This window comes from Alosa alosa, chromosome 7 (genome assembly GCF_017589495.1).
Source record: "Alosa alosa isolate M-15738 ecotype Scorff River chromosome 7, AALO_Geno_1.1, whole genome shotgun sequence".
NCBI lineage: Eukaryota > Metazoa > Chordata > Actinopteri > Clupeiformes > Clupeidae > Alosa > Alosa alosa.
In genome coordinates, this window is record NC_063195.1 from 34,046,915 (window position 1) to 34,071,607 (window position 24,693).

Genomic DNA, 24,693 nt, shown 5'->3' on the forward strand with positions numbered 1-24,693 from the left:
GAGGACTTTTATTTTGAAACAGTTTTTGGCAGAGGAAGCAGTTGAACAGGATGTGTAGTCTTAATAGGGCCAGTTTGTATGCTTAAAGCTTGAGACTGGCAGTTGATCCAGGTGGCCCGAACACCTGCCATAGGATTCTAATTGCTTAACGGCCGTATTGTGATGTCATAATCATCATGTTAAGTCAATGGGGAAATTTTGATTAGTTTTTAATTAATAGTTTAAAAAGTATAAAAGTTACAAAGATGAAAAATACAAAGCCCACATGTCCTAAGTAAGACCCCACGCAACATAGTTTGAATGAAGTTTCTAACGTTAAACGGTTTAAGCTGCATTAACGTTAGAAGAAGAAGAAAGAAGAAGAAGAAGAAGAAGAAGAAAAGCCTTGGAATAACAGTACAGTGCATTTTCATGCACTGTAACTAGAAAAGCATTTCCTGAAGGAAATATAGTGCATGAAAATGCAAAAATATGATGTAAAATATCATACAGAGTAAAAACAAACTATATTGGTTGCTAGGTAGATGAGGTTTAATATAGTTGGAATGACTGAACAGTTAAATAAGTGGATAGTTTAAATGGTTAAATTATTTAGGTAGATAGTTGACGATAACTGACACTTGGAATGGCTCTAATGTTTGCTAGCAGTTATGCTAACTATGTTAACAAAGATAATAATGTTAACCAAGTATGCTAACTAGCATGCTAACAATGTTAAAATGCTAAGTATGCTAACCATGTGACTTAGCTAACTTAGCTAATACTTTTTAGCAGTTTTGCTAAAAATGCTAACTAGCATGCTAACATGCTAGCATGCTAACTTTGTTAACCATGTGACTTAGCTAACTTAGCTAATCATTATAAGTAGTTTTGCTAAAAATGCTAACTAGCATGTTAACACGCTAGCATGCTAACACTTAGCATGCTAACTTTACTAACCATGTGACTTAGCTAACTTTAGCTTATCATTATAAGTAGTTTTGCTAAAAATGCTAACCAAGATGCTAACATGCTAGCATGCTAACTATGCTAACCATGTGACTTAGCTAACTTAGCTAATCATTTTTTAGCAGTTTTGCTAAAAATGCTTAATCCAAGATGCTAACACGCTAAGCATGCTAACTATGCTAACCATGTGACTTAGCTAACTTAACTAATAATTTTTAGCAGTTTTGCTAAAAATGCTAACTAGCGTCTTAACATGCTAAAGCATGCTAACCATGCTTAACCATGTTATTTTTAGCTAACTTAGCTAACTAGCTATTACAGTGGGTAGGAGTCATAGTTGATGACAAGTAACAGTTACAATGGCTGAACAGTAAAAAAAAGTTCAGTAGTTTAAAGCTGCTAAATTGTTTAACAGTGAAATATTGTAGTGAGGACTTTTATTTTGAAACAGTTTTTGGCAGAGGAAGCAGTTGAACAGGATGTGTAGTCTTAATAGGGCCAGTTTGTATGCTTAAAGCCTGAGACTGGCAGTTGGTCCAGGTGGCCCGAACACCTGCCATAGGATTCTAATTGCTTAACGGCTCTATTGTGATGTCATCAGCCCATGTTAAGTCTATGGGGAAATTTTGACTAGTTTTTAATTAATAGTTTAAAAAGTATAAAAGTTACAAAGTTGAAAAATACAAAGCCCACATGTCCTAAGTAAGACCTACGTAACATAGTTTGAATAAAGTTTCTACGTTAAACGGTTTATGCTGCATTAACTGCGTTAGAAGAAGAAGAATAATAATAAGAAGAAAAAACCTTGGAATAACAGTACAGTGCATTTTCATGCACTGTAACTAGAAAAGCATTTCCTAAAGGAAATACAGTGCATGAAAATGCAAAAATATGATGTAAAATATCATACAGAGTAAAAACAAACTATAATGGTTGCTAAGTAGATGAGGTTTAATATAGTTGGAATGACTGAACAGTTAAATAGGTGGATAGTTTAAATGGTTAAATTATTTAGGTAGATAGTTGACGATAACTAACAGTTGGAATGGCTCTAATGTTTGCTAGCAGTTATGCTAACTATGTTAACAAAGATAATAATGTTAACCAAGTTACTATGCTAACTAGCGTGCTAACATCTTAACTATGCTAACCACGTTACTTAGCTAATCATTTTTAGCAGTTTTGTTAAAAATGCTAACTAGCATGCTAACATGCTAACCATAATACTTAGCTAACATAGCTAATCATTTTTGCTAAAAATGCTAACTAGCATGCTTAACTATCTTAACCATGTTACTTAGCTAACTTAGCTAATCATTTTTAGCAGTTTTGCTAAAAATGCTAACTAGCATGCTAGCATGCTAACTATAGCTAAGTAACATGGTTAGCAATCATTTTTAGCAGTTTTGCTAACAATGCTAACAATGTTAGCAATGCTAACATGTGAACTATGCTAACCATGCTAGCTACAGTGGGTAGGAGTCATAGTTGATAAGTAACAGTTACAATGGCTGAACAGTTAAAAAGTTCAGTAGTTTAAAGGGTTAAATTGTTTAACAGTGAAATATTGTAGTGAGGACTTTTATTTTGAAACAGTTTTTGGCAGAGGAAGCAGTTGAACAGGATGTGTAGTCATAATAGGGCCAGTTTGTATGCTTAAAGCCTGAGAATGGCAGTTGGGACAGGTGGCCTGAACACCTGCCATAGGATTCTAATTGCTTAACGGCTCTATTGTGATGTCATCAGCCCATGTTAAGTCTATGGGGAAATTTTGAACAGTTTTTAATTAATAGTTTAAAAAGTATAAAAGTTACAAAGCTGAAAAATACATAGCACCCATGTCCTAAGTAAGACCTAACGTAACATAGTTTGAATGAAGTTTCTAACGTAAACGGTTGAAGCTGCATTAAACGTTAAGAAGAAGAAGAATAAGAAGAAGCCTAGGAAGAACAGTACAGTGCATTTTCATGCACTGTAATTATAACTAGAGAGGGCTGAAGCAGAGCACTTGATGCCAACTTTAAACACTCCAGCAGACATTTTGGAAATTAACATATTGTTATAGGCCTACTTATGATTAAAGTGTTGTTTAAGAATTGTAGGGGTAGATAGGGCGAATACGACATTAGCCTATCTGACTTTATCAAGCTGTCTACAGCCGCCCGAACTGGCAGATCTTGTCAGTCAAATGAGTTCATCTTGAATGTGCCCATTGACACTATGTTCCAACACAAAAAGGAAATAGTAAAAGATGTGAAGTGCCGCAGAAAATTACCCAAATGTCCCTCACTGGTCCAGAAAAGCAACTGTTGCATCAAAGAATTTATAACCACATGCTCTCATTGATTGTATGATTGCACTATTTGTGGTATGCAGGCATTGTACAACAGGGCCCCCATATCCAGTATTCACAGAATCATCACATATCCAGTTCATAACAACAATTAAATTATAGATATAGTCACCTACAAATGAAACTAGGGGCGTTTGTTTTATTGAGCAGGTCTTACATAGAAGCCATAATAAGGCTGTATCTGTGTATTATTTAAAATTTTAGGCTATGGTATGTTTATTTTTTCTTCACACAGGATGTTAGTGTGCCGTGGGACATTGTTAGGAATGACTGAACAGTTAAATAGGTGGATAGTTAAAAAGGTTAAATTATTTGCTAGGTAGAAGAGGTTTAATATAGTTGGAATGACTGAACTAGATAGATGAGGTTTAATATAGTTGGAATGACTGAACAGTTAAATAGATGGATATGTTAAAAGGTTAAATTATTTGCTAGGTAGATGAGGTTTAATATAGTTGGAATGACTGAACAGTTAAATAGATGGATAGTTTAAAAGGTTAAAGTATTTGCTAGGTAGATGAGGTTTAATATAGTTGGAATGACTGAACTAGGTAGATGAGGTTTAATATAGTTGGAATGACTGAACAGTTAAATAGGTGGATAGTTTGAATGGTTAAATGATTTGCTAGGTAAATGAGGTTTAATATAGTTGGAATGACTGAACAGTTAAATAGGTGGATAGTTTAAATGGTTAAATTATTTGCTAGGTTGATGAGGTTTAATATAGTTGGTATGACTGAACTGGGTAGATGAGGTTTAATATAGTTGGAATGACTGAACAGTTAAATAGGTGGATAGTTAAAAAGGTTAAATGATTTGCTAGGTAAATGAGGTTTAATATAGTTGGAATGACTGAACAGTTAAATAGGTGGATAGTTTAAATGGTTAAATTATGTTGTGGACAGAGGAAACAGTTGAACAAGATGTGTAGCCTAGTCTTATTAAGAGAATGAGACTGTATGCCTGAGAAACTGACAGTTGATGCAGGTGGCCGGAACACCTGGCCCAGGATTCTAATTGCTTAAGTGCTCTATTATGATGTCATCAGCCAATGTTAAGTCAATGGGGAAATTTTGATTAGTTTTTAATTAATAGTTTAAAAAGTATAAAAGTTACAAAGATGAAAAATACAAAGCCCACATGTCCTAAGTAAGACCTACACAACATAGTTTGAATGAAGTTTCTACGTTAAACGGTTTAAGCTGCATTAACTGCGTTAGAAGAAGAAGAAGAAGAAGAAGAAGAAGAAGAAAAAGCCTTGGAATAACAGTACAGTGCATTTTCATGCACTGTAAAAAGCCTTGGAATAACAGTACAGTGCATTTTCATGCACTGTAATTAGCATGCTAAATTACTAGCCACAGCCCGACAGGTGTCATAATACCAGTTTCGGCCATGAGATGCGGTATGCAGGCAACATAACCGCCAGCCAAACTGCAATACACGTTTCTCGGTTGTTACTCTAGGGTAGACCAACTTATTTTCTGGAGGTATACTGCCCCCATCTTTTATGGAATGTGGAGTATGAATTGATTTTTTGGCGGACATTACACACGGCACCTTTAATGTAGTCTTTGCTGTTGTTATTATTATTATATTATTGATTGAATGGACATTTTTGTTTATTATTGCTATTTTCATTGTTTATTTCATTAGGCTATTGATTGAATTCACATTGTTGTTTATTATTGCAACTCTTCTTAATATAGTCTGACCAACATCTTAAATTGTTCCCTGTTCAATTTAAGTATTATATTGTTTTGTATTTGTATGTCTGCCAAATCCCATAACCATAGCCATAACCATATATAAAACAATTCAATGTTATTCCAGTTCCAACTGGAATCTCTAAATGCATCACATGAAGTCTCATTCCTTATGCACGTCGTAGACTACATGCAAACTGAAAACTGTCTGCAAACCTTTTCACGTGCTTTCCTTCACAATGCTAGGTCTCAACCAAAAATGTTGAGCCACACGCCGAATGTTCCCACTGTGATGGACATATCGATAGCCACTGGCTTTCCACCCTTTACCAAACTAGCAAATAAAGCATCCCGTTTTTTCAGGTACATGGCAAACATTTTCTCACCAGCAAGTGCAACAATGAATCCGAGCGAATGGTCAATTAAATTCTTTGAAGGCGATGTATTAACAAACCAATAGATTGTGGTCCTGATCGGATACAGTCCAATCAAAATCCATAGTTAATCAGTGGGTGTGCCCTCAGAGCGCCAAAGAGGCGGGAATAGAAAAAGCGGTATGTGAGTTCGGTTGAGCTGTCTGGTGGTGGGGGTGTACGTTATCATTGGTGCAGAAGGAGGACGAAATAAGGGAATATTGGCTGAATTTCTCCGCACTTGGAATACAGTTTTGTGCTGCTGGATATCAATTTATTCGCCTTAAAAGTTGCACACGTTTTATTATCAAGTGCATCTGGTAAGTTGAAATGGTCTGGGGCTGTTTTTTTGTGGAGTGTCTCAAAGCTAACGGATTATTTGTCATGACTTTTCAATGATGGAGGTACATAACCTAGCAGGCTAACATTAGCAAGCTAACCGGTTGCTTCAGAATAGATGCTCAGAATTGTATGTGCAAAATTTGAATGAAAGTGTTTACATTGGTGTTAGTTGTTCAATAAGCTATGCTTTAGCGGCGCTTTAACGGTAAGCAATAGATATTATTGTTGTATCATGTAGCTAGCCAACGTTAAGATGGTTTGGGCCACCCACTTACTGATGATGAGGCGCGTGAACTCAGATACCACAGTACCAAGTACCACAGGCACTTATTTAGCCTGCTAGCTGCTGCAGCATCCTTTCTCGAACGTTAGTTGAGAAATATGTCTGTCTTTTCATTTTGAAAATATGTACTGTACGGTGTTGTGTTAAATAGATCCTTAAGGGTAATTGTTTAACGTTAACTAATACCGGACCAGTTCTAGGCGTACATAAGTTAACGTCCGTGCTGACACAAGCCGGCTAATAACGTTATCCAGTCATCTAGTGCTGTTTCGTGTGAACTAAGTGAACATGACGACATTTTTACCATATCACTGAAAGACTGTGATATCGCGACTTAATATTTCCATCTGCATAAGGTCCGTGGGACGTGGGCTGTGTGTTGTTACCCCGGCTTGGGCTGGCCATTTGCTTTGGCGCACAGTCCTATGATATCATCCTAGCGGTTTTCAGGGGCTCTGCGCCTGGACGCACACGCACGTCAGTTAGCTGGGTCAGCTGCACTGATCTCTGCATTCATAGTCCTGACCCACTTATATTGTCACCATGAAGCTGGAAAGAGGTTACTTTGTTTTAGCATATTTATGGTCATCTTATAGAGCGATCATTAAGTTATTGAGTGTTAAACATCAAGCGGTATAAAGTTCCAAGGGAAAACGGCTCTTTTGTGGTCATTCATTTGGTAACAACTCGTGTACCTTGCCTATCGTTAGTTGCACGTACAGTTACTATAAGCAGTCCTGCGTTACACAGTGTATTTCCATTGCAATATTGCAGTACTATTGCCTCTCCTCAAGTCTGAGGCAAAAAAAAACTTCCCATTTGGTGTCACCGTTCAGCCTTGTTGTTTACATCGAGAGCATAAACCACGCAAGTAAACAGTCTACAGATGCTGTACGCGGTGCTAACCCATGTGGATAGCGTGATCTTTGCAATATCATCAATATCAGGTTCAGGATTCTATTTGGAACTTGTGGTTTGGGTTTGAAGAATCGCTTTTCAAGGCTTATAGGGCATTTGGCAGCGACCACAGAAGCTCAGTGTGCTTAATGAGAGGTTGTAAACAAACTGACATTCAAGTTCCTTGCTCATTTAGCAACAAATTATTGGGGAATTCAATTGAGACCTCAGGGGCCTTTTGGTTAAGAATGATTAGTAGAAATTGTGTTACCAGATCATGCTTAGAAATCTGTACCATTTGGCAACAGAGAGTTTGCCAAATACATAGATGGATTAAAGAAGGACGCCTTTTATTCTGAAGTAAATGAGATTGAGTTGGCCTGAATTTGTAAAAGTGGCGTCTTCAGCATCTTAGTACACCTAATGAGCCCTTCACAGTGTATGCTGACTGCAAATTAGCTGATATCTTTCCTCTTTGACAGGCGGCCAAGGGATGTGCCATTACGCCATGTGTGGTACCATACGTGCCTGAATCCTTAAAGAGTGGCCAGCGATGTGAAGTGCACATTTGTGTAGGGCCTTTGTTTAGCGGAAAAACAGCGGCTCTTTCTTGTGGCCGATGGAAGCCCTTTTATCTGAGCTTGAAATGACAGCCATATTTATTCACTCACATTTCAGTCAGTTGTGAAATGTCTCAAGTCAGCTGTGAGATGTGCTTCATGGCCAAAGCATTTAGTGTTAAAATAGAGCAAGTACTCTGCTGTGGTCAATGCACTCAATGGGTCATCCTTTTTCTGGGCTTTAATCCACTTGAAACGTGTCCTTTTAAAGTAGCCTACTTTTCAAGTTAGAACATAGATAATTCTTGATTTATAGATGAAGATATTTGTGGGGTCTTTCCAGTTGATTGTAGGGCTGTGTGACATGACCAAAATCTTGTATACTGATATGGGTTCATTCATATGCCGAAAACAGAACACATCACAATATAGAGAATGATCTGTAAATTCAATGAAAGCATTGTTAGTGTAACCACATGGAAAGGCATTTTTCCTATTACATTTTGAATCATATACCCTTGACAAACAATATGTAAAATGCATTTTAAATGCAGCCCTATTCCAACACCCTGCCAATATCAACTAACGTTTACAATTGACAAGTGGCAGGGGATCAATCTGAGCCTGGTCCTGTTCATATGCAAAAACAATATACTGCAGACAATAGAATGTGGCATAGCCCAAGTAGATAGGAATTGGTGTGTCCATGTGGCACAGTCCAAGTAGATAGGAATTGGTGTGTCAATGTGGCACAGTCCAAGTAGATAGGAATTGGTGTGTCAATGTGGCACAGTCCAAGTTGATGGGAATTGGTGTGTCAATGTGGCACAGTCCAAGTAGATGGGAATTGGTGTGTTAAAGATCATGCCTGGAAATCTGATTTTCAGATTTCAGTTTTTCTCTGTTTTTGTAATTGCTTTGAATGTTCATCAGTGTACATCACTTGAAAAAGAAAAGTGTGGAAGGGGTGTCTGCATTCTCATGCTTTACTGAAATGAAAAGGTAATTGAAGTCATAAGTGTGAAGTGGTTTAGGATGTGTTACTGAACTCAGGTATGTCAGAGTAAATCCTCCCCTGATCTTCAGAAACTTGACACCTAAAGACCATGACCATGTGCATGTTTTGTCCCCTGGCTGACTGAACCCACATGACTGTTATCCCTCTCAGACTCAGGTGTCTAATCTCTCTCTCCCTCATCCTCTGCTCAGGTGGCCTGATCTGTCCTGACGAGCAGAGATGACTCAGCGGAGCGGGCAGGAGGACCCGGAGCGGTACCTGTTTGTGGACCGGGCGGTGGTCTACAACCCTGCCCAACAGGCCGACTGGACGGCCAAGAAGCTGGTTTGGGTGCCGTCGGAGCGGCATGGCTTCGAGGCGGCCAGCATACGCGAGGAGCGGGGCGACGAGGTGGTGGTGGAACTGGCCGAGAATGGCAAGAAAGCGATGGTCAACAAGGACGACATCCAGAAGATGAACCCGCCCAAGTTCAGCAAGGTGGAGGACATGGCGGAGCTCACCTGTCTCAATGAGGCCTCTGTGCTGCACAACCTGAAGGACCGATACTACTCCGGCCTCATCTATGTGAGTGTCCAGCCAAACCATCTCAGATTTATTAGAACAAAGTTAAAAGATGGTTTCAGATCAGGTTCTTCAATCCTCTAAAGCTTTTATATGTCTAATGTGTATCAAAAGAGTATACGGCAAGTTTTCACATAGATCTCCGTTTCTCGAGGTCACCGAGTACTGTTTGTATGAAAAAAATGAAAACAATCGTTTTTTACCTAGCTCGATTTGCTACAGCCATCAACTAATGCAGCCAGGCAGCTACAGCGCTACACTCTGGGGGCATGTACATGGGGGCTCACGGCAATTATGTGAAAACTCGCCGCATTTCTCCTTTAAGTTGTTATAACTGGTCATATCCTCCTTGTTCTGTGAGTGTTTGACAGGACTTGAACTCTGTAGACACTAAAAGTAATATGATGTCACATTTTCAATTGCAAGACAGCATTACAGTAATGCATCTCACACATCAAACCCTTGCACTGAAGAATTAGTGGGTGTGGTTTCATCATCATAGTGAATAAAAGACCAGTAGAGACCTCTGCCAGACTCTCATCTTGACAAGCATGGCTGGTGTTTGATGTCTTGGTGTTTGATTTGACTGTAACGGAGATGGTTTCAGGGAGATCTGTAGATGATTAAGTGCTGTCACAGATCATCTGCTTCTGAGATGTCCTTAAAACCCCTTATCCTGTGATATTAGTGACGTGGAGACGCCACTAATAATGTGCCCGTCCCTCGTGGTCTTGACCTACTTTGTGGCATTCATTCCAAGAATAGAGGGATAGTTTGGTGGTCGCTTGAGACGAGAAAGAGAGAGAAGGAGAGAGGGATAGAGAGAAAGAGGGAGAGAGAGCAGAGGACAGTGCAGCTGGTTGGGCTCCACAGCTCAAGTCAGTTCTTTCGTTTCCCTCAGTGGCCAAGAGGGCCTTAGATGAGGTCATGCTGGAATTTCAATGGGGGCCACTCTTTCACTTGGCTCTTTGGACGAAGCCTGAACGCCCAAGTGCCAAAGAGATAATGATAATTTGTCCTATTTGGGTTTCGGTGAGTTTCAAGGACTGTTTAGCGGCGTTTAGGACTCTGAAGAGAAATCAAATGCATAATGTGAACGTGCTCTTTGTCTGTCCTGGGGGGTGGTTGTGCGTTTCCTCCACAGAATTCCCCCTCATCCCCCTGGCCTCCTGTCAACAAGGGCTGCTAACACGCTCGGCTGCATTTAAGGTGGGATGTTCCACCGGCTGAGGCCATCGTCATGGTCACCAGCTCCCTGCAAGGAGGAGGCCTGGCCAGACGCTGCTCAGCCGCACTCCTCTCCTGCGGGCTGTTTTTGTGGGAAAGCTCCAGGCTGTCCCGGGGGCCTGCTTGCCACCGCTAGCGAGGCTGAGGCTCCTGGTGTCGGCATCTAGCTGCCGGCTCTGGGCCGCCTGCCCTCCTCCTGATGGAGGTAATCAGCCGCAGAGGCCGTGCTGAGTCACACACCAGCCCTGACGCCAGAATGGGGCCTTTGTGCGTGCGCTGATGGGCCACAGCTGTCCCGGAATATCTGGCATACTTCAATGCAGAGCTCCAAACGCTGCCCCTTGATTAAAAAATAACTTCATGCCAAGTTAACGGGCGCCACGGCCCCTAATCTGGGCCCCCATCTGCAGCTCTCCGTGCTGACCTGTCAGGCTCCTGCTCCAGACCTGGGCTCAACTGGCACATGAAATGTGCACTATGTCAAGCATCCTCGTGCTGAAAGGTGCTTTGCAGAAGGTTGCAGAGACAGATAAGGGATGACAGGCTTCACTGATCTCTCTGGTCCAGTGATGTCCTAGGCTAGTCTTACCTCTGAATGGTCAACACTCACTCACTCACTCACTCACTCACTCACTCACTCAATCACTCACAATGCTTTCATTCTATGTAATTTGTAGAAGGTTTAAATACATTTTTATTTTGGATTTCTGATGCTAGTTTGATATAGAAGCATTCAGTTAAGTTATATTAAAATGTATCAGGCCTATAGCACCAGCTCTGAATCTTTGTAGAGGCTATTAGTCTGTTCTGTCTATTAAACATATGGTTACATTGTTACTGTCGTGACTATCTTCTGATTATTGTCTCGTGTAGAGAAATGTGATCCTCAGAAGCACTGATAGAGGCACACGATGAGCCAGACCACTTCCTAAATCGATGGCACTCTCCTCTGCCTCTCGCTGATCTAGTGAGACCTCCAGTCTTGCTTTTAGTCCTGCTGGCGTCGAGAGCCGTTTGCGAGTGATGGGATGTGTCAGTCCACACGCACGCCGCCCTCCCACTCGTGTCCTGCAGCCGAGCAGAGAGTGGGCCGAGAGGCTGACCCGCCGCCGCGGCCACGCCGATGAGTCAGCGCTGAGCGCTGCGCGGAAGAGCCTTCCGCGAAACGATCAGTTTTCCACCTCTGTGCTTACGGATGGGACTGTGGGCTGCAGTCGTACCCGACAGGACGTGTGTCTCCCAGGCTCTCTGTAGAACAAACGCCACCCCATACCATGGCAACCTTCACAGTGGACATCGTGCCCTTGGTGATAAATTGATGGATTTAGGATATGAGATTTCACAGAATGCCGTGTACCCAAACGTTACATGTCCTTGGAGTTCATTGTTGCTCATACATACATATCAGTGGCTTCTTCTGAGCTACACACACACACACACACACACACACACACACACACACACACCACACACAGTTAAACAGTATGTGGGAAGAGCTGTGAACTCTGGTTCTGATCTCACAGCCTCCCACTCCTCAGCCCAGAATGAGCATGTGAGTGACAATGTAGAGTTTACTGACCACCTCTGAAGTCTGATGAAGCTCTTTCTCTTCAACCCTTTATGCATGTGACATGCATATTTGATCCCTTTTCAACTTTGCTTCACACACAGATACGAAGTCCACTGCACAACAAGTCCACTGCACACACACCCAGACCAGAGGGTCAGTTGATTTTTTTTCTCCCTTTCTTCCTCTCGGAAACATCCCCTTTTTGTTTTGGCTGCTCAGAAAAAAAGAGGGCCGATGTGGTTGCTAAGCTGGACTTGGCTGTGGGAAGTGTTTGGACATGGGCACTGGGCACCAGATCAACTGTGCTAGAGGCCCTCTGGCCCCTCCGCACTGTTCCGGTCCCCCCTGGCAGAGGTGCCCAGTCACAGCAGCGCTCCGGTGGGCCCAGGGCCAGCCACGTCTGAGCGCTCTCTTACCCCTGGGCACTCTCTTACCCCTGCTTCAGCCTGTTGGGTGGGGGGGGCTTCTCCGGGACATGTCAGCTGAGTCATCCCCGCACCCCAGCAGGCTGCTGATCCGTCTGCCTGGCACCGCGCCCGTTTTGGGGCAGGGACACGGATATGCCGCCCAAACCCCCCACCCCACACCCCTACGGGCAGAACAGCAGGGGTTCCCCTCGCAGCATCTGCAGCCCACACTGCCCTGGCCGTCCCCTGCTCCCCTCCCTAGATGGGCAGACGGACATCTTTCTCATTTCACGCAGCCCAGCTGCCTGCTCATGCATTTTTTATCACTCAACCCGAGACAGGAGAGTCTCGCTTGGTGTTTAACATCAGGCCCCACAGAACGTGCAGAACGTGCAGAACCCACCGCACACAGGCTGTGACCTTGACCTTTTTAGAGGGGGATTGAGATGAACTAAAACCTAATTTAGCCACTGAGGTGTTTTGTAATCGCATGGGTAGATGTGTGCTGGCAGCCAGGGTTGTGCACAATTCGAATTGCAATTCTGCTTCCTGTTTGCTACCTCAATTGAAATGCAAGTGAAATTCAAGAATTGAATTGGCCAGTTTTAATTCAATTCTGGAATTTTGCACAAGCCTGCTGGCAGTGTTCACCTTTAGAGGTGTGATGAGGCTGCTGCCTGATGTCTGATGTAGAAACTCTGTAGGTGCCCAAGGGCACTACCAGCTCAGTGCTGCTGGCCCAGGACCAGCTCCAGACACATTCCACTGAGCTGCACAGCTGAGTAGCTGTGTGTGTGTGTGTGTGTGTGTGTGTGTGTGTGTGTGATTGTTGTATTTACACTACTGATTCATGTAAACCATTGATTAGATGATCCATATGAATCTCACATGGAAGGAGGCTACGTGTCATTCATTCCTCTTAAATGTAGTATCGTATCATACGCCTCACTGCACACAGTGATTTTGTGAATCCTCACAAAAAATAACCCTCGTCTGATGATCTGGATTTAGGCGAAGCTGCACTTTCGTTCATACGCTCACCCGTAATTAACGTTCCAGATCGGATGTGCGTGCTGGTTGTAGGTGGAGTGCCGTCGTGCAGTCAGACGTGTTTGTTTTGGTCCCCGCGGGGGGTCGGCGATTGAGAGAGCCGCCCCTGTACGGCGAGACAGAACCCGTGATGGGCGCTGTGGGATCTCTGCAGGACCCTGCGGCTGCCCCCAGCATGCCTGCGCCACACACCCATTGTTCCAGCTTGACAACTAGGTTAGCCGGCTGTGGGTCCTCTGCACCCCTGCCCAGCACAGACAACATAATTACTGGAATGTAGTTACATAGCCAGGCAAGGCGAGAGGGGTTTGGACATGGGCTGTCGACCCCCATTCCCTTACACACGCACACACACACACACACACACACACACACACACACACACACACACACACACACCTCCCCCCACCCTTCTGCTGCAGCTAGTGGAGAGCCCACCCGGCAGACAGACAGGGATTAGCCCTCTCTCCCGACCGGCCCTCTGCTGTGTCTGCCATGTGTCCCGCCACTGCTGGTCACAAACACACAGGACGGACGCCCAGTGCAAATGGTCGGTCACTCTTAGGGGATTGACATCCTGTGAAAATGATCAGAAGATCACTGAACCTGGCCAGGCACTGTGCCCAGTCCATGCCCATATTTATTAAAATGAGAGAGAGGAAGTTTCTTCAGTTGTCTGTGTCCTATGAAAAGTCATCATCGGCACAGCTTAGCCAAAGCCTGTCAAACTGGGACATAAGCTGATATTACCGTCAGATCTGCTGTCATGGTATTAAGATTTTTTTTCTTCAGCTGGCTGGCCGGAGCATTGAGACAGGAGGTTATCCTGACTGTGTGTGTGTGTGCATGCACAACTGCCTCTCAGCTGGGCATGCATGTAAACCTACATGGGTGGATCTGGAGGAAGCACTGATCAAGACAGTCTGATGCCCATCCACTTGCAATTAGTGCAAATAGCCTACTGTTATCAAATCAGAATAATACATGTACAAATAAGGTGTCCTTTGAAGGGGACGTGGAAGACTAATTTTAGGTTGTTGAATTTAAACTCTCTCTTAAATACTGACTTGGCCTTGATGGTGCTCAGTCTCTTTGTCCTCTCTGGTCCGTGCTCTCTGAAGGAGAGGAAGATAAAGAATGATTTATCAGCAGGTTTCTTCTCCCTCTCCAATCTCTGTAAAAGGATTGATTCACTGGTGATTTATGACCAGCCTGCTCAAAGTTGTATCTGATCTGCATCATGCAGAATGGCCCTCAATGAATTCAACCCTCTCTGACTAGCCTAACAAAGACTGTATAGATTACCTGTTCAAGTCAGCTCAATGGCTCTTGTTCATAATGTTCTGTGTGTTACACTCTCTGCTTCAGATACTGAAGTGATATTATATCTCGACTGGTAACTAATGCTTTTTGTGTGTACTGAAGTGAGTGATATTATATCTCGGCTGGTAATTAATGCTTTTTGTGTGTTTCTGTCTTCTTCAACAGACATATTCAGGGCTTTTCTGTGTCGTCATAAACCCCTACAAAAACCTTCCCATATACTCAGAGAACATCATCGAGATGTACCGAGGGAAGAAGAGGCATGAAATGCCCCCACACATTTATGCCATCTCAGAGTCCGCCTACAGATGCATGCTACAAGGTAAGCTTCCCTGAAGAGAAAACGACAATTTTTACACTTTTCATTGTACAAAATGGTACATGTGTTGAGTGATCTGGGCCCCAAAAGAGATTGACCAATGGGAAGGAGGGGCAAGGACAAAGAGGGGTGTGAGAACAATACACATGAAGCAGAGAGTTGATTTGTTGAAGAAGTGGCACCAGGCAGGTAAGGCAGATAATATATTGTATAGTGTGTGGACATTGTGAAAGTCCATTTTGTGCTCATACCCCCTTTGTTTTAGAAATAAGTCCATGTGGCTAATTTGGTGATTGCGATGTATGCATGTTTGAGACAGTTTGAAGTCAAGAGGCCAGAGGAACAGAGCTCACCTGACACTGTCTTTAAGAAGAGAGCGTTTGGCATTGGATCGGTACTAGGCCAGACTAAAGAATACTCTTTACTCTTTGAAAGGGATCGGCATTCACTTTCAACAACAAGACCTCAGTAATTACCCAGGGGATACTCATGGAAACCATGGCTCAAACCAAAGCTTAATTTTATATCACAGACAATCAAAACCATAATGACCTATTTCTGACTTATTTTACTAATTTAATTTAGATGTTTTGGCTGGATTTTTAAAAGTGATTTAGTATCCGATGACACAAAAGGCGTAGAGGTGCAACCCATTTATTTCTCAAGGACCTGCTTCAATTTTGCTGTTTATTTTTCCACCTCAAGAGATAAATGTATTTCTCAAGTGCTGTCTGGTACGCGTGGAAACTGCCAGTGAGCAGGACATTTTTTCCACGTTGCATTACGAAGGGCTTTCAAATTCAAAGATGGAGTGCTCACTTGAGTTATGCTCAGCTTGGCCAGAGAGAGGGGAGAGTGTCCATCTGAAGATCAAGGACAGAGATGCAAATTCTATCTCTCCAGAGGAACCAGATAAGAGTGTACGAGGGATTTGGTTTTGGCACGTTTGACCTTGTGTGTCCTATCTCTGTGCCAGTTCAGTGCACATGCATTTTCTCAGCCCTGGACTCATTTGGGGCAAGAAAGATATGGGGAGGAGGACGAGGTGTGATGGAGTGTGTGTATTGCCTTTCCTTTAGATGCTGTGGTGTGATTGTTCCATTTCCATATTTCCATGGTTTGTTGTGCTTGTGTCATATTTTTAAAAAGCATTATATAGAACTTCAGCCTGACTAGTGGACATGTGCTTCATTTGCAGGTGTGTTTTACATAATTATTTTTTTCAACTTTGGATTTACTTGAAGATGAAGATGTAGCCTAAAATGCTGTAAAATGCTTGGGGTGAAATGGTGCCTGGAAAACCATTAGGTCATTTAAAATACATTTGTAGAGGATAAGTGTTTAACATATTGCTCTTGTCAACATGGAAAGCTCAGACAGTCTGCATTACTGCAGGCTATCCCATACATACCCCTTCATCGCGGTGAACAAAACAGCTTTTTCTGGCTGCTTCCTGTGTGTGTTTTCTTTTCACTGGTTCTCTTCCCTGTCGTCTCCATCTTCACTTGGGGCGGGGGGCTGACAAGGGGTGGTCGGGCCAAGACAACAACACTACCACTACTGAGATGCCCTTCGAGAAAGTGGCCTCAGGATGTCCCACCACTATTGAATGCCCTCTATCATCATAGAGATCTCTGCTGATCGCTTGTGGAGTCTGAGACATGCTGGACATGAAAAAATATGTGAAATGTATTCTTTGTGAAGCTGCTGGATCCTCCAATCCTCTCTTAGTGGTTCCACACAGGGCCAGAGGCAGGCCAATGGTGACCTGCATTGTGGAGCACAAAGGGGCTTTTGTTTGGCGTTAAGGGGGGCTGTGGTGCTCTAGGGCGCCTTTCAAGACCCGAGTAGGACAGAGAGCCTGGTGATGGCCTCAGGGTAAACACCCTCATCACCAGTGCCGTCCAACGCCCAGTTTGTCTTGGTAAGGTGGAAGGCGGTCAAGAAAAAATAGCACTATCCCCTTCTGCAGCCACATCCTCATGGAGATGTGTATTATTTTGAGGCACACACACACAGTAGTGATGACCATCACTCTTTTTGTCCGAAGGCCACCTCGTGGTCCCCCCTTCCCCCTTAGCACTCTTTCACACCAACAGGCCTTAAACTTCAGCCCTAAAATCACTCAGCAGGCTGTTGCCAAGGATAAAGATGGGGGATTGATTCAAGGATGCAGAATAGTTAGATGGTTAATTTTCAAGCCTAAATCTGTAGCTCTTGTGTGTCCCAGCCATTACATATGAATGTGTAACATAGACCCCTGCTGTATAGCTGCACGTCTGATTTACTCCAATAAATATCAAGTGGTAGGTTAAGAAATTGGTTCCACAATCAGTAAGTTGTAGCTCGGACTTCTGCTACTTGCCACAGCTTGTGATGCAAGCACAAACTATGGCTTTTTGATTGCAGCATCAGTAAAGCATGGTGAAGTTTCTCATACTATATTAAGGTGCCATGAATTTTGTGGTGTTTTTGGAGAGAGGGCATGCAAGCTTGTCTCACATGAAGAGTTCATTATCCCCACAGCTGTATCAAAGTAAATGCGGCAAATCATCCAGTGAACCGCTGAAGGGCGCCTGGTCTTTCAGAGGAGAACGATAATTTTAGCTTGGCCGGGATGCCACCCTGGGTCCAGATGGGCCGCTAAATGAGGTGTAACTTTTACAAAGAGAGGCTGTGCATTTCACCCCCTTCCACAGCATGACCTCCGCCACCTGAAAACCAGATGCACACATCTGTCATTGATTACACTGCCAGATATTTTTCCGTAATATGTCCCTCTTGGCTGTTGACACCATGCATGAAAAGGCTGATTTTCACATTTGTGGAACTTGCACTCTTGAAAGGCTGCTTTTAAAAAAAAAAAAAAAAAAAAAAAACGTGTTGCCAAGCTGCTCTGTGCCTAGGGGTTATTTGCACCACACTTCACCAGTAAAAACACGTGTTGCCAAGCTGCTCTGTGTCCCCCCCCCCCCCATCTTTTTAAATGTTATGCCATTATAATAGTTCAAGACTGATCAGTAATCATCATAGTGTAATTATGCGTAGAAAGCCCAGTGGTTAGTGCCAAGTTAAAGTTCCCAGCCTCACAGATTTTGGAATGATGGATATGGATTTTGGAACGCCTTATTCTTCGCTCTGGATTGCTGGTGCATTGTAGATACAGCACCGTGTCCTTATTGCCTTCTGGTTTTTCAAACCCTCACATTGGTTGGATCTCTTAAAACAATGTGTGTTTCTTGTGTGATACAGTGTGCTTAAATGCCCACTGTGGGGAAGCGCTACATTCCGTTTTCCACCTGGTACCAATAGAAGCTTTGATGAATAATAGTGGTCGTTGTGATCAGGTTCTTTTGAACTGAATCCAGGGCTTTGCATCCAAGCTTTTATCTGTCCTTGAAGTAGTGGAAGTCTCAGGGCGCTGAGAGATTACAAGAGCTGCATTTCACAGTGACTCCAAAGGGAACCTCAAAAGGCAGACTTGCAGACAGATTTCTTTCAGGTACGGCTTCCTCAATATCCCAGTGTGAAGATAAGAATGGAGTAATCAGACTGAGAATCATGATACAATCTTTGGATTTGACTCTGCATTCTTCCACTGCCATTTCAGCGAAGTCTTGTGGTTTAGTTTATTGAAACGCAGAATGCTGGAGTCTGCTGGATTCTGCTCGGCTGCCCCAGAGTTTTACTTAGTTCCTCATTTATTGAAACCTTTCCTACAACATGCAGAGCTCGGCAAGTCCCTGGAGCCAGAGTGGAGCTATTTGAGACGAGCGACGGTGACCTTTTTAGTGACTTGTTTATTTTCCCCGTGGCCTGCGGCAGGCCTGCCACGCTGCAGCTTGCGCTGCCCGTCCTCTGGGATCGGGCCCCAGCTGCCCTCCAGCGGAGCCGCCCACGTCCTCCTCCTTGTGCTCCCGTCACTTTCCCACAGCACTCTGTCTTCCTCCTTTTGAAATACTGCTCCATCTCACCTTTGCTCACAGCACATCCCTCCATTTTTCCTCCAAAGCACCATAAATTAGGTTTTTTTGTTGTTGTTATTCTGATCCCAGATGTTATGCTCTGCAGTACTGTGTTGGACTGACTGAGCACATTTTAGCCATGGAGCAGATTTGTTACATCCAGGGCCTTCAGCAGTCCTGTTGCTGCAGTGAAACAGGTGAATATGTTTTCAGGTGAAAAACAGGTGAATATGTTTTCAAGGGTTCTCTCTATGCACAAGACAGACACAGATTTATGTGTTTACATCAGAGCATTTGCTGGAAAATCTGGAGTTAAAAGAAGTTTGAAGATGGGAACTTAATTATTTCAAAATAATCTGATCAACACAACACAGATGACTCTAGATACTAGACATAACACATTTCTGTTGGTGAAGCCATGATGCTTTTATCCTCTTGCACCACAATGGCTCATGGAGTTGGAGCACAGTGTCTCATGGAGATGGAGCAGTGTGGCTCATGGAGATGGATGGAGCACAGTGTGGCTCATGGAGATGGATGGAGCACAGTGTGGCTCATGGAGATTGATGGAGCACAGTGTGGCTCATGGATGGAGCACAGTGTGGCTCATGGAGATGGATGGAGCACAGTGTGGCTCATGGAGATTGATGGAGCACAGTTTGGCTCATGGAGACGGAGCAGTGTGGCTCATGGAGATGGATAGAGCACAGTGTGGCTTATGTAGACGGAGCAGTATGGCTCATGGAGATGGATGGAGCACAGTGTGGCTCATGGAGACGGAGCACAGTGTGGCTCATGGAGACGGAGCACAGTGTGGCTCATGGAGATGGAGCACTAAAGGTCTTTCTAAAGGTCTGTGTCCTCTGATGGCCTTTTGCTGGCATGCACTCCTGCGGCCCATCCTTGCCACAAGAGCTGCCAGTGAGACTACAGACTCACAGCTGAGTCTGTTTGACAAATGAAATGACAGTTTGACTGACCGCATGCTTGTCTTCCTGCCCTGTGCAGTTGGGACAGCTGGTTTCATTTTTTGAATTGTGACTCTTCAGCTGTACATTCATCTGAGCTTGTGCTCGGTTTTTTTTACGCTGTGTGAGAGTTGCTTCTTTCTGCATTTTTGCCTCTCTAGAGATTATATATTTTTTGTGCTTTCTCTTTGGGTTTGACTCCTTTAACTTGGATCTTGTGTCGCTTGTGATTTCCATGACTGTTTTTAAGTTGACAATCCTGTGGAACCATAGGTGTGTTTTGATTCACCTAAAGGAAAGATTACAGGCAAGTTATATACTTTTCCCATTTCAGTTGTGTATTTGTGCCTGGTTTGCATTTAGAGACAGCCTGTCTCTAGTAGGGGTGTGCACATATAGTCAATTAACCAGTTATCCATTAAAGATTATACTACAATAATATTGAAATCCCTATTCTATAATGCACAGAATCATGATAGAAGTTGTGCTACCATGGTAGCATCACATAGCATAACACAGAAGTTATCCTCTTGACTCTTGACTTGAGTCACCAACATGAACACTCAACATGAAGTCTTGCCATTGCCCAAGTTGTTTTGATGGGTAAGAGGATTGGATATATCACCCCCACGTTGGCCTTCAAGTATCCACTGTCTTGTGTTTGCATTTGTTTAATGCCTCCTCCTTCATATACGTTTTGAGCAGTGCCTTGAGTGCCCTCTTATGTTCTTGTCAGAAGTGGCAGTTGTGCCTTGCCTGTTGTGTAAAGGCTACTTATATGTGTTAGGCAGAGTAGCAGCTGTAAGCAATATTACATTCCTGAGAATAGATTTTCCACTGCATCGCATAATATTGCAGGTGAGACATTTAAGCCCTTTTAGAAGATCGTTAATCCAGTTGTGATGAGTTGAGGAGCACTTCATAGTTTCAGTTTTATTGTTGCCCCTAATGTCAAGTAAGGAGTAAGGAGCCAACATTTGTTCCCTGTGGTTTGGATCAGGATTTGTTTAACTATAATACATGATTGATTCTCTTTCCAGTTCTTTATCCTGCCCTAGGAGCACTCTCCTACTGGGATAAATTGAGAGTCTCTAAAAACTTGCCTGTGTAGGAAGCACGTGCCAATTTTCCATGATCCCTCAGTGGCTGCAAAGTCGAGCAGGACCCTGAGAATCAGCCCTGTGTATGTATGTGAGGGGACTCCAGGTCCGCTGAGCAGGGAGCAGGAGGTCTGTGGCTGGCAGGGATGTGGTCTGGAATGTGTGGAATGAGTCCTACCACTGTGTTAATCCACTCGGAGGGGGGTGGATTGGGGCGATACAGAGGGGCCAGAGGGACCAGGGAAGGCCGGTCATTAGGGGACTCAGTGGCCCACAGGGAGAGATGAACCCTGTACCCTTGACTGAGACCTGCAGGGACTTCTAACGGAGCCAGCCAACAATGGGCAGCTTTTTTACAGGGGTTTGTGGCGCATAGTTCTGAGCAGCTTAGTATGCTAAAGCGGACCAGACCCTGTTGCATTTGTTTGTAAGTGACCAAGAGGTTGGCTTGATGGGGATATCCACGGATATTTCAGTCCTCAGAATTTGTGGCTTTCTCTACCTGCCAACACTTTTTTTGTTCATATGTTGTTATGTTGTCCTGTTGCTTTTTCTTGGAACACCTTCACAAAATTCCCTCTATCAATAAGCTACTTTGTGAACAACACAAAGGAAAAATGGCATGCTGGGTTTTGTCGTGTTTTAGGTGAATACCCATTGCAGCTCATTGCTTTTATTTAATGTGGGCATTGAGACTCAGTAGTGCAGTCTGGCTTGTGCCCAGGGAGCCACAGCATCACAATGAGCTCACTGTCGATGGCCAAAGAGCAGCTCCCACTGCACGACTGGCCGGTGGAGAATAGCACCGCGAGGTGCCACTCTGCAGCCAAGATGACCATACTGGTCATACTGGCAGTTTAGCATCCATGATCCGTGAATGAGATTGAAGAAGCTGTAGATTGTTGTAGACTGTTTTTTTTCCCTCCATGAGAAAAAAAAAATCCATGTTTTATATTTCTGTAACAGTTTTATAGTTTTTTCTGACAGTGGAAAACCAATTACATTTCTGCTTGTTTTTACATTCAGAAAGCATGTGAAATGTCTCCAGGGTGAGTCTTATGATGGAGGAAAGAAGGCTACCAGTCATGCAAGGCATGCAAAATCACTCCCAGGACAATTAAACAATGTTGTACAATGTCGTATGAATATTTGTTATACCACCCACCCCCACCGCCCAAATTGCCCCCACACGCAGCATTCTTTTCTGAGGTTGTTGAGGTCTTGGTGCTAGGAGAAGGCACTGAAAGGAAAGTAAAGAGCCCCCTCTTGACTCGATTATATCCTTCCCGGGTGCTGCAGCTGGGTAGATAGGAGAGCCCATTCTTCAGGCACCCTGGCAGCCCTCTGTGTGTGGGACTGATATTGCCATGGAGCAGATTTAGTGGCGGGGATGTTTTGTGTGTAGGAGACAGAAGAGGAAGCGAACAGGATGGAGGACGCGGGTATAATGACCGTCCTGAGGAAGTGAGGTCAGTGTGTTTTATCAGACCACGAGATGAGCCCCTGAACCTGTCAGGGCATGAGGGAGCCGGACAGTGCAGATCAGCCATCCAGCTGCACTCTGCCCTCCACACCAGAGGGGTTCAGCCCACAGGCCACAGGAACAGACTCAGCACTATTCTGCAGTCAGGCTTCCCACCACCTCCTTGTGCGAAACTCAGGCCCTCTCCGTCCTTGCCACTCCCTCTAAGGGCAGACCAGTCTGCCTCTCCTGATTTCCTCTGTGACGACAAAGCAAACGGGTGAGGTCATTCAGAATGCTGTAGGCACATTAGCATTCCGTGCTTGCACTCCCTCGCAGCTCATGCATGAATGATTCCCCCCTCCACAAGTGTTATTTTATGCATGCTTGCTGACTGCGCCATGCTGGAGTTGCTAATGTTCTCATTCAGGTCACTCGTGAGTCTTACTTCTCCCCACACACAGTCTCATATCACACACATCCAGATAGTAATTTGATCAATCTGAATGAATGATCCCTTTTCTCCTCGCTCTAGTTATTAAGGGCTGCCTCTTCCCCACCTCTGTAACTGCATGTGGATGTGAAAGGCTTCAGCACATGCTGAAGAGGGTCATTTCAGGGACCCACTGCTGGACCTCCATGGCCAGAAACCAGGTATGCTCAAGTGTTTCAAGAGTAGGTGGCCTGACTTTGGAATGCTGAAATAAGCTGTCAACCAACGCAAGCAATAGCCCGTAACTGAATGTTAATTGGATGGATCCCCTGTGAGCGTGTTATCTATTGGCCAAATGTTAGAGAGAGAGGGAGGGAGAAAGAGAGAGAGCAATGCCAACCGAAACAGTTTGGAATGTGACCAATGGGACTTCTGTGTTCCTGGCACACCATTGTTATGTTTTACAAGACTCTTTATCAGCAAGTCTCTACTCTCTCTTTTCAATCCCTAAAGTGATACAATGGAGCCAGGGGCATGAGTCAGTTTACTGGATGCGTCTGAGTCACCGATGCGGTCCTGCTGATCTAGCAGCGAGGCAGGGAGATGAAGGGAGAGCCATGTGAGGACCTCACCCTCCTCACTCATTTGAGCTCATAGAGCTAAGCTGATATATTTTAATACGACCTGTAAAATTCTTGTCTCCTAGCATCCAGTGCAGTGCAGCCCTGATAGCACAAAGCACATGTTAATGAGCTGTTACTGCACACCCCTCTGCTCTGTGGGTGTCCTTTTCAGTGCAGTAAGGAAATAACTGACTGATGTCATATCAGCTATAAGACTTTGTTTTTTCTGTCCACTTGAGTAAAAGCGTTTGTGACGCATGTTGAAGGGAGCACACATTTTTATGGCCACGTAATTGAATCCGGAGTTCCGGAATTAAGCTACTGACAGTACTTCAGTGTCCACTTTAACCCCTGAGTATGAGTCATACATGTACAGGAGAACGCAGTCAGAGCTACTACAGTACATCTGGATGCCCGGAAACATCTGAGTTATTGATGGCTGTAGGAGGTCAACGCCCGACTCTTTGAGGCACTTTTCAGCAGTAATGTCTGAGGACACAGATGGATTTATGCTCAGTGTCCTCTCAGCTTGATTCATGCTCCTATCAGGCGGGCCATCATCAGACATGATGTTCTGAATGTCTGACCGTTCTTCAAGCACTTCAGGGCGAGAGAAATTAGAAGAACAACTTAACTGCATTTGGTCAGTTAAGATTGGCCAAAGCACTAATGTGTTGCTGCAAGAACAATTGTGCAGTTTTGTCAGATATTTGTAGAATGGTAATGACGTTACCTTCCCACTTACCACATTTTGTGCTCAAACAACATCAACAAATCACCTTTTGGCTGGTTGCTTGGCCTTTATCCAGCTGTGGGTCCATAATAACTACAGGCCTGTTACTGCCTCCATTTGAGGTCACTCGGCACGGTTTCCACACCTGCTTTCAAAAACCAACATTAACATTGGAGCCGTATCACTGTGTCAAACCTTTGTGTTGTTTTTGGACAAAGCAGCGATTTCGCTTGCCCATCTGGACAGGGGCCATGGCTGTAGTCCACAGGTCAGTTTGGGAAGGAAGTGGCTGTGTTCTGGTGTTGCCTGCCTGTGGTGACCTCCATTCAGGAGGAGGGTCTTGTTCCGTGGCCTCCCTATCTTATCTGCTGCTCTCCAGCTCCGCATGGTGTGCTCTGGGCCTGGGCTCGGTTTCATGGTTTCCTCTGTCCT

The 24,693-nt window shown here is 44.0% G+C and overlaps 1 protein-coding gene across 2 annotated transcripts in view; it reads left to right on the plus strand.

Moving 5' to 3' along the window:
* Window positions 1–5,588: 5,588 nt before the first annotated feature.
* The window catches only part of myh10 (myosin, heavy chain 10, non-muscle), a 58,528-nt gene continuing 39,423 nt past the window's right edge, over window positions 5,589–24,693 (plus strand). For both annotated transcript variants that reach the window (XM_048247155.1, XM_048247157.1), the window contains exons 1-3: window positions 5,589–5,740; window positions 8,712–9,084; window positions 14,824–14,980. In XM_048247155.1, the coding sequence (XP_048103112.1) occupies window positions 8,740–9,084; window positions 14,824–14,980 (502 nt within the window). In that variant the 5' untranslated portion in view covers window positions 5,589–5,740; window positions 8,712–8,739. The remainder of the gene's footprint in view (window positions 5,741–8,711; window positions 9,085–14,823; window positions 14,981–24,693) is intronic.